Consider the following 10,865-nt stretch of genomic DNA (forward strand, 5'->3'; position numbering starts at 1 on the left):
ATTTTTTATTAAGTGACGACATTGTTTAATGGGTTTAATATAGATTGAACTTTGAATAAATGGGAAGGGGGGGTGAGGGAGGGAAGGGAGGGGGAAAAAGGGGAGAAAATGACACTATATATTCAAGATAAAAATGTCTGTATGTATTTTGGTCAGTATGGTTTATAGTGTGAAAAATTTAAAAAAAATTTAAAAAAGGTGCTCCACGGCATATTCACCCGCTTCGGGTACCGGAATTACATCCACAGTGACCGGGGGTCCTCTTTTATGCCCGATGAACTGCAGCAGTGCATGTTGGCTAGAGGCATTGCCACCAGTAGGACACACCTGTGTGTATGGCCAGATAGAGAAAGAAAGTCCCACAGTTTGGAAAGCTGTCCTCCTTGCTCTTTAATCCAAAGGCCTGGCAGTGTCCCATTGGCAGGATGTCCTGCCGGAAGCACTCCATGCCATCCAATCCCTGCTATGCACCGCTACCAACTCAACCCCATATGAACACATTTTCATTCCCCAGGAGGTCGGTGACCGGAACCTCACTCCCATCCTGGCTCTCATCCCCGGGACCCGTCCTGCTGCAGAAACATGGGAGGGGTCACAAGTCCGACCCGTTGGTCGAAGAGGTGCAACTCCTGCATGCCAACCCTCAGTATGCCTCAGTGTACCCGGACAGCCATGAGGACCCCTGCCCACCCCCATCAACCCAGGTCTGACCTACACCCATACCGCCCCCCCTTTCAGGAACTCAGTGCAGGTCAGCGACACACCCCCACCCACCACAGACCCTGCTCAAACTGCTCCCATCAACATGAATCCCCCCACATACAACCCAAGCCTCACCTCCATGGAGCCAGGCCTCCCTCCCTAGCCTCAGGACACACGACCAGCTATAGAGCCGACCATTGTACTACCGGCAGAACTGTGCCAGACACAGAGGCAAAGGAGACCACCCGACCGGCTGAGCCTCTAGGACTTTTAACCCAGTGGGGTTTTGTTTTAAAAGAAGGGGTGATACAAATATGTGTATATGTGTCTGTCAATGGGGAGCTGGCCCATCTCCCACTGGAGACTCGCTCCCTGGTAACTCCTTCCCTTGTATCCTGGGAATAAAGGTCGACCTCCCTCTCCCTGTTTCAGTCGAGCACTTGGAATCAGGCCAGATACATGTCTAAAGTGTAATAAAGCCCCTCGTTGCTCACTCTATGGCTTTGGAGTCAATGATGGAATCTAGCAGGTTGACAACACGATGCCAACTCTCATGAAAGACACAACCCAACTTGCACTGGTTGTCAGCAGAGTCTACACCTCTCCCTCCCTTTTCACCCTTTCTACATTCCCCTCTGTCTCTCCATCCCCCTCACTCCCTCCCCCTCCCCTTTCCCATCTCCCCCTCCTCACCTTCTCCTCCTCACCTTCTCCCCTCCCCTTCCCATCTCCCCCTCCTCACCTTCTCCCCTCCCCTCCATCTTCTCTCCCTCCTCCTCCCCTCCTTCCTCCCTTTCTTCATCCTCCCTTTCCACCTCTCCCTCCTCTTCCCCTTCTACCTCCTTCCTTCCCTTCTCCCTCCCTCTCTTCCCTTTCTCCCTCCCCCTCTTTCACCTTCTCCCTCCCCCCTCTTCACTTCCTCCCCTCCCCCCCCCCTCTTTCTGCACTCCCCCACTCAACACTCTGTATGGTGTCTGCTCCTCACACTTTCCTCTCTCCCCTAACCTCTGCCAGGCAGAAGAGGACGAGGGGAATGGGAAGTGGGGGGGGGGGGGGTTGTAAGGAGGGTAGAAGGGGAGGTGGGGAGGGTGAGAGGAGGGGAAAGAGAGGTCGGGGAGAGTGTGGAGGGGGGGCGAGGAAATGGAAGAGGGTAAAGTAAGGGGGAGAGATGAGGAGGGAGGGCTTGTGCAGAAAGCAGTGGGTGCAAGCGTGTAAACCTTAGTGGGTGTGTGTGTGTGGGGATGTGTGTGTTGTGTGGGTGGGTGGGTGTGTGTCTGTTGCGTGGGTGGGTGTGTGTGGGAGGTGTGTGTGTGGGTGAGAGAGAGAGAGAGAGAGCATGTGTGCATGATGGGGGGGGGGTGGTTTGCTCTGCTTGTTTGTTACAAACATCTCTGCTTTGCGTGTCTGAGAACATCTGTAAGTGTTTGTGTAAAAGCTGTGATTGTGGGAGTGTCCAATGTAAAGGCATTTGGTCTGGTTTCTATGTCTTTTTGTGGCTGGTGTTAATGTGCGTTTGAAAATTTCCTTCTCTTCACCTCCTCTCTTTCTTCCCCTCTTCTCTCCCCACTTCCTTTTGCTTTCAAACCCCCTCTCACCCACTCCTCTTAATCCCCATGCTGTTCCTCTCTCTCCTCCATCACCCCTGCTCTCCTCTGCCCCCACTTCCCCCTCACCCCCTCTCTCTCGACTTGCTTCCTCTCCTTGTTGCCCTCCCTTGCCCCCTCTCCCCCTTACCCACTCTCTCCCCATTGCCCTCCCTTGCCCCCTCTCTCCCATACCCCTTCTTCCACCCTTACTCTCTCTCCCTATTGTAACCTTCCCTCCTTACACCTCCATCTACCCCATCACAACCTCTCCCCCCACTCCCTGGTGCACCTGGATGTCAGGAAGCAGTGAGGGTGTGGTGAGGAGAGAGCTACATGTCTGGACTGGTGGTTTCCGCCCCAAGGTTCTGCTGGAGTCTCACAGTCTCTCCCTCTCCCAACTCAGCTCCGGACTCTGCCAGCTTCCTTGTAGATCTCTGAGGGATCACAGTCAGCATCGACAACGTCCCCAGTCCCTGGGCAATCACCACTCAAGCATGGTAAGTGATGGCGTGATGGGACATTTCAACACCCCCCAACCCCCAATCCCAAAGGCACTCGCTCTCTCTGAGTTGCCCCTCCTCACTGTTGTGGGGAAAGTCCCGGAGACAACTCATGGGGCGCGAAATTGGGGCATCTGCGGACCAGGAGCACAGCCCCAATATGCTGAGAGGTCTTGTGGGGCAAGAGTCTGAACAGGGAGATGTGGGAGAGGGTGTGTGTGTGTATATGTCTGTGTGCACATATGCATATGTGTGTGAGTGAATGTGTGTGTGCATGTGCAAATTTGATGTGTCTGTGCCTGTGTGAGTGTGTGGACCTCTCTGTGTGTGAGTGTGGACCTGTCTGTGCGTGAGTGTGGACCTGTCTGTGTGTGAGTGTGGACCTGTCTGTGCGTGAGTGTGGACCTGTCTGTGCGTGTGTGTGTGCGTGCTTGAGTTTGCTTGTGTGTATGTGTGTGTGTGTTTCTGTCTATGTGTGTGTGTGCGTATATATACAAGAGTCTGTATGTGTGTCCCTGTCTGTGGGTGTGGGTGTGTGCACCTGTGTGTGTATATAAATGTGTACACCTGTGTGGGTCTGTGTGTGTACAGCTGTGTGGGCATATGGGTGTGTGTGTGTGTGTGGGTACACCTGTGTGTATGTGTACACCCGTGTGTGTGTGGGGGTACACCTCTGTGTGTTGGTGTGTGTATACACCTCTGCCTGTGTGTGTGCGTGTATACACATCTGCCTGTGTGTGTGTGTGTGTACACCTCTGCCTGTGTGTGTGCGTGTATACACCTCTGCCTGTGTGCTTGTGTATGCGTGCGTATGTGTTTGTGGGTGGATACACTTCTGCCTGTGTGTACACCTCTGCCTGTGTGTGTGTGCGTGTATACACCTCTGCCTGTGTATGTGCATGTATACACCTCTGCCTGAGTGTGTGCGTGTATACACCTCTGCCTGTGTGCTTGTGTATGTGTGCGTATGTTTGTGGGTGTATACACTTCTGCCTGTGTACACCTCTATGTGTGTATGCACCTCTGCCTGTGTGTGTGTGTACACCTCTGCATGTGTGCGTGTGTGTCCGTGAATGCATGTATACACCTCTGTGTGTGTGTATACATAAGTGTGTGTGTGTGTGTAGACACGTGTTTATGTGTGTATGAATGTGTGTGTATACACATGTTTGTGTATGTATACATGTGTGTGTATACAGGTGTTTGTGTGTGTCTACACGTGTGTGTATATACATGTGTTTATGTATATACACGTGTGTGTATATACATGTGTTTGTGTGTGTATGTGTGTATGCATGTGTATGGATACATGTGTGTATACACATGTTTGTGTGTATACACGTGTTTCTGTGTGTATACACGTGTGTGTTTATACACGTGTGTATATACTCATGTGTGTGTATACTTGTGTGCGTGTATGCACGTGTGTGTGTATGCACATGTGTGTATGTATGTGTGCGTGTATGCACATGTGTGTGTATGCATGTGTGTGTATGCACACGTGCATGTGTATACACGTGTGCATGTATATACACATGTGTGTATACACGTGTAGTTTGTGTATACGTGTGTGTGTGTGTGTGTGTGTGAGAGAGAGAGAGCAAGAGAGACAGGTAGACAGGGCCTGGGGAAAGAGAGAGAGAGAGAGAGAGAGAGAGAGAGACGGGGTTTGGGGGCAGAAGGAGCCTTGTGCTCATCATACGACAGAGCTGCAGCGGAGGGTGGCCAACCTCCTGCAGTCCTCCTTGGTCGTGTCCACGCTGAGACTCGGGTGGCTGTTCTTGCACCACTTGACAATCCTTCCCCCCACCCCCCTCTCTGTCAGGCCACGCATCTTCGTGGCTGACGAGGCCACTAACGTCCGCAAAGGTGATGATTCTGTTGAGTGCCGAACCTGGCTCAAAGGTGGCTAGAAAAGCAGGGGGCATGGCTGGAACAAATTATTATTCTGCCCCCCCACCCCGTCCCACTGACCTGCACCTGGACCCTCGTCCTCCATAGCCTCCTCCAATCCTGTCCAGATTTTCCTTAAGTGTCAAAACTGAGCCCACGCTCACCACCTCAGCTGGCAGCGTGTTCCGCACCCCCACCACTCTCTGCAGGAATTGGTCCCCCCACCCCCTACCATTCCCCTTTCCCCCTTAACCCAGGTCCACTGGTTCGTACCTCAACCACCGTCAGTGGAGAAAGGCCTCGTATTTACCCCATCCACGCCCATCAGAACTGACTGTGCAAGGCAGGTCCAGTTTCGGAGGGGAGGGAGGGAGGGGCCTGGGGAGCAGGGAGGGGCGGGAGAGAGAAACAGGGCGGCGGTGGGGGTAGTATTTAAATCTGGATCTCACCTCTCTCTCTCTCTCTCTCTCTCTCTCTCTCTCACACACACACCCATCTTCCTCTCGCCCTTCTCTCTGACTCACCTATCCCACCCCCTTTCTCTCTCCCTCCCCATCTCTTTGCATCCCCTCCTTGCCATGCTCTCTCCCTACACTCCTTCTCTCCTCCCTTGCACCCACCTCTCACCCTCTACCTCTATGTATCATCTCCACACTACCTTTCCGCCCCTCTCCCCTTCCCTCTCTCCCACCTTTACCCTCCCCTCATCCTCTATCCCTCTGTATCGTCCCCACTCCACACTTCCTCTCCTCCCCTCTCCCCTTCCTTCTCTCCCTCATTATTTCTCACCCTCCCTTCCTCTTTACCTATCCACTTCCTCTCCTTTTTCTATCCCATTCTCTATTCCCCCTTTCACCCCCTGCCCTCTCCCTCAAACCTTCCCTCTCCCTCCTGGCTCTTGGCCCCTCTACCCCTTTCCCCTTCTCACCTTCCCCACCTCTCCTGCCTTCCCTTTCCCCCTTGCTACCCACTCCTTTTCCTGACCTCTCTCCCTCCACCCCACTCTCCTCCTCCCCTTGCCCCCTTCCCCATCTCCATCCCTGTATCCCACTTTCCTCCCTCCCCCTTTCATTCCCCTCCCCTTCTCTCCAACCCATCTTTCCCCACCCACTCTCATCTCACCCACTCTCCCCCTCCCTCTTTCTTTCCCTCCTCCCAAACCCTCTCCCTTTTCTCCTTCATCCCACTCATTCTCTCTCTCCCCTCTCCTCCCCTCCCTTCACCCACTCCCCCTCCTTTTCCCCACTCCCCCTCCCTCCTCTCCTCCCTTCACCCACTCTCTCTCCTCCCCTCCCTTCACCTACTCCCCTCTCATTCTCCTTTTCCCCTCTCCCTCCACCCTCCCCCTCTCTCCCCTCCTTCATCTCCCCTTCCTCTCCTCTCCCCTGCCACCTCTCCTCTCTCCCCATCCCTCACCATCCTCTGTCCCCTCCTCCCTCACCTCTCTCTCTTCCCCATCCCTCTCCTTTCAACCTCCCCTGCCCCTCTCCATCTCTCTCCTCTCCCCCTTGCCCATGCTTCTCACCTCACCCCTCCCCTGCCCCCTCTCCCCTCCCACTCCCAGGATGTCCCAGACACATCCACCATCTCCACACCAGTCACCCCTTCCAATGCTCCACTGGACAACCTGGTGAGCTCGCAGGCGGCCCTCGTGCTGGGCAGCCTGACCTTGTCGCTAGCGTTATTCATAGGCCTGCCAGGCAACGCCTTCGTGGTGTGGACCATCGTGGGCCGGATGAGGCGACGGCCTGTCACTTCCATCCTCATCCTGAACCTGGCCATGGCAGATGGGGTCACCCTGCTCACCGCCCCCCTTCTGGATCCACTTCCTGGTAACCCGGGACTGGGCCTTTGGCCTGGCGGCCTGCAAGACCTTCCACTACATCTGCTGCCTCAACATGTACGCCAGCATCTTCCTCATCGCCGGTATGAGTGTCGACCGGCTTCTGGCCGTCACACGTCCGTATGCCGCGACCCGTCTGCGGAGCCGGAAGAGACGGGTGCTGGGCCTCTTGGCGGCTCTGTGGGGCCTGGCAGCCTTGGCAGCCGTGCCTGCGGCCTACTACAGGGAGGTGCGGGTGGGGCTCATCGACTCCTGTACTCTCTGCGAGCCGGGGCACCCAACATCCCGGGATGCTGCCTTCCACTACTTGACGGAGACAGGGCTGGGCTTCGTGGTGCCGCTCGGAGTACTGTGTGTCTGCTATGCCGTGGTGGGTCGGCGGGTCAGGACCCTGCAGGCTGGCGCTGGGAGGAAGGGAGGACAGGCCGCTTGATCACAGTGCTGGTGGCGGCCTTCACCATCCTCTGGGCCCCTTACCACGTGGTCAACCTGGCTCAGGTCGGGGCCGAGCTGTCAGGCCACGAGAAGGCAGAGGGCCTGCTGAAGGAGGCCAGACCCGTGGTCACGAGTCTGGCCTTCATCAGCTGCGGGGTGAACCCGGTGCTTTATGCCTTCAGTGGCATCGAGCTGCTGAGGACATCCGGTGCCAACTTCATGGCCAAGCTTTTCGAGGCCACGGCTGTGCCCGAAGCTGGGCCAAGGAGGGGCACTGGGGCCGAGGTGAGCCTGCGGCAGGGTGTGCTTGGGATAGGTCTCAACCAGGTCAATGGATGCTCCAAGATCCTGGGGTAAGGATTTCAAATGGGGAGGTGCTGAACAGGTTGGAGGGGAGGGGGTCAAGGGGCCTCAGGGGTGAAGGATTCAACTGGGGCCTCTGAAAGCCTATCAGGGCCTGTTGTATGCTGCCTGGAACATTAGGGCATGGGGAGCCATCAAACAGGACAATGGGGCTTTGGGGGGTTGGCATTGGCCTTGACAGGGCCATTAGGGGTTCCAAGGACCCTACATAGGTTTCAATAGGCCTATGGGGATTAGAGCCTGGGGAGGCAACTACGTGGCTGAAGTTGGTTATACCATCCTGGTGTTGGATTCAATTGAGCCAATGAGAGCATAAAGGCCTGTGGTGGGCCTCAATAGGGTTGATCGGGTGGGCTTTCTGAGGACTTTGGGGGCCTGAAGTCAGCCTTGGCCAAAGAAGGAAGGCCAATGAGTGGACCTCAGAGCTTGGGTAGGCCTTAACCAAGCCAACAAGACTCTGGGGTTCCAGGTCTGAGCTGGGACTCAACCAGGCTCTGAAGGACTTGGGAAGTTGATGGGGTCACTGCAGCTCTTGTCCTGGGCTTGTCTTCAAACAGAGGTCAGGCAGGCCACAGGGTCAGGATAGAAATGCGCAGGTGGGGTGTTTTGGGGACCCTTGTCTTGATTGGCCAACCCAGTTCATGGAGAGTAATGTGTTCCCCTTTCTCCATTAACCATCCTTCCTGGGTGTACCCCACCTCCCCCTCCCCTCCCCTGACCCACTCCCTCCCACCCATCACCATCACCCTGGTCCATCCCCAGAGGAGGGGTGGGGAGAAGAGGGGAGGGGTGGGGAGAAGAGGGTGGGGAGGGTGGGGAGGGGAGGGGAGAGGAGGGTGGGGAGGGGAAGGGAGAGTAGGTGGGTGATGAGGTGGGAGGGGAGGGGAGGAGGGCGAGGGGGGAGGGAGAGGAGGCAGGGGGAGGAGGAATGAGGAGGGGAGGGTGAGGAGAGGAGGGGAGGGGAGGGAGAGGAGGGGTGAGGAGGGGAGGGAGGGGAGGGGTGAGGAGGAGAGGGAGGAGGGTGAGGAGGAGAGGAGGTGTGAAGAGGGGGAGGGAGAAGAGGGGTGAGGAGGAGAGAAAAGGGGTGAGGAGGTGAGGGAGGAGAGGAGGATGGAGGGGAAGAAAGGCGAGGAGGTGAGGGGAAGGGAGAGGAGGGGCAGTGGCAGATTAACTCCCACCCGGGACCCGAGGCTCCCCCGACCTTGGACACCCCCCCCCTTCCCAGACCTTGGCCACCTCCCCCACGACCTTGGCCACCCCCCGACCTTGGCTACCCCCCCCCGACCTTGGCCACCCCCACCCCCACCCCCCACCCCCACCCGACCTTGGCCACCCCCCTTCATTGAATTAAGTGATGTTGTTACGTTAAGATATCGCTGTACTATGTGTAATGCCTAACATGTATAATATCAAGTTACACAAATGAATTACAGCCCTTTACATTTGTACTTAAACAACCTCCGTGTTTCGTGGTTTATGATAGCAGTAGGTAAATCAACAGATCGAAGCAGATAATATTCGATTAGATTCCTCTTCATGGTCATTGAGCACAGAAGGACGCAGCCATGGAACACGATGAGCTCCGAGCCAGAAGTTCCAAAATTTACAAATATCGATGTGTAAATTAAAACAAGAGGATTCAGCAAATAGACGATTCTGAAAGTCCTGACCGTCCAATGTGCGTTTAGGGAGGAGAGGGGTAGGGGTGGCGTAGGGAGGCACTCAGCGCCGTGATTTACGGTTCACAGTGTCACAGCTTCGGGGGAAACACTCCTTTTTTTTTCAATATTCTAGTTTTGCTTTTACAGAACTCGTGCGTTTTAAACAGCACAGAAAACAGGGCATTCGGCCCCTCTAGTCTGTGCTGGCCATCACCCCCTGTCCCGGGCAGGTCAGGGAGGGTTCGGACTGGCCAGTCCATACATCTATGCCAATGCCTTTCACCACAATTACAGGATAAAGGCCATTCAGCCCATCGTGTCTGCTCTGCAAATCCACCCTGAGTTAAACTGTTCTCACATCTCATTCCAAGTTCTGGCCTTTTCCCCCATATCCCTTGATACCCTGATTAATTAGGTACCTATCAATCACTTCCTTAAACTCCCCCAGTGATCAGGCTTCCACATCTGAATGTGGCAATGAATTCCACAAACCCATGACCCTCTGGCTGAAGAAATTTCTGTTTTAAATGGGTCCTTTCTTGTCCAGGATTCACCTACCAAGGGAAACATTCACATCTACTCTGACAATCGTTTCAGCATTCAAAATGTTTCTGTGAGATCCCCTTTCATTCTTCTATTCTCCAATGAATACAGTCCGAGAGTTGCTAAATGTTCCTCATGTGTTAGCCTTTGCATTCCAGGAATCATCCTGGTAAATCTTCTCTGTACTCTCTCCAACATCATTACATCCCTTCTAAGAAAAGGGGCTGTGTGGTGATATGGCTGTATTTTCCTAGCCTAGACCTGGGCCAGCAGTCTCTTGCTTAATAAAGCCTATCGTTCCCCTCAGTCTTCTGACTGTGTCATTATTTGGGCAACTGATAGCGCCCAACAATTTATTGAGCAAGATTTTGGAACTCTCCAGTTATGGAGAAATTGTTGCGCCCCAAACAGCTAGAAGTAGACCCCCAAGTCCCGGATGCATCGGTTCTCTTCGAGCAGTGGGTGAATTGTTTCAATAATTTCCTCGATGCCACTGCGGAGGTGGTTGACTTGGACGAGAAGAAGCTCAGGATCCTTCAGGCGCGATACTTGACCATCCAAGGTTGCATGACGACCTACACTGAGGCGATGGCTGAGCTGTGGGCGCTCTATAAACCCAAGATGAACTCGGTTTACTCCCGTTACCTGCTGGCATCCTGGAAACAACAGTCTGCTGAAGAGTTCGTCCAATCCTTGGTCACACTGGGAAAAGACTGTTTGGGGGATCTCACGGGCCTGGGCACGATATCGCTGACCCAGTGCGTGGAAGAGTTGATCAGAGATGCCTGTGTGTCGGGGTTGAGGTCGGACAACATCTGGCAAAGACTCCTCAAGGAAGATCCACTCCCTCTCAAAAAGGCCATCGAACTGGTCAGAACTCTGGACTTGGCTTAGCGCCAGGCAGGGTCGATTGAGGGCAGAAGTGGGCCAACTATGTATGTTCCATCACGAGGGCCATTGGCCTGGGACTCAGCGTCGGGAATCAGCGACCCGACTGTGGCTGCAATATTACCAACCGCACCGTTGAGGTGCAACTTCTGCGGGCAGGCCAGGCACGTGAAGCGCCTCTGCCCTGTGAAAGAAGCAATGTGCTCGGGTTGTAGTAAGAGGGGCCACTATCAAAGGGTCTGCAGGTCCCGACTGCAGCCAGTGAGCAGTGCAGCGTGTGTTCCCGAAGAGCTTCCGGCGCTGACCACGTGTGTGGTGAGAGGAGCACCATCTTACCGGCCATCGCTCTCAGCCTCAGTACCTCGGCCTACCACGCTAGTGACATCACTTCCAGCCACCTCGACCCCACTTCTGACTTCTTCGTGCAATGCTGCATAGTCAACATGGAGGA

At 54.8% G+C, this 10,865-nt stretch overlaps 1 protein-coding gene across 1 annotated transcript; it reads left to right on the top strand.

Annotated features, from left to right (window-relative positions):
* Positions 1 to 2,169: 2,169 nt before the first annotated feature.
* On the top strand, positions 2,170 to 8,125 carry ltb4r2b (leukotriene B4 receptor 2b). The gene is given in 4 exon segments (XM_069936408.1): positions 2,170 to 2,785; positions 6,246 to 6,491; positions 6,493 to 6,901; positions 6,904 to 8,125. Coding segments are annotated over 4 exon segments (1,272 nt in total). The 5' UTR covers positions 2,170 to 2,581; the 3' UTR covers positions 7,317 to 8,125.
* The last annotated feature ends 2,740 nt before the right edge of the window (positions 8,126 to 10,865 follow it).

The sequence above is a fragment of the Narcine bancroftii genome, chromosome 5 (genome assembly GCF_036971445.1).
Source record: "Narcine bancroftii isolate sNarBan1 chromosome 5, sNarBan1.hap1, whole genome shotgun sequence".
NCBI classification, from domain to species: domain Eukaryota; kingdom Metazoa; phylum Chordata; class Chondrichthyes; order Torpediniformes; family Narcinidae; genus Narcine; species Narcine bancroftii.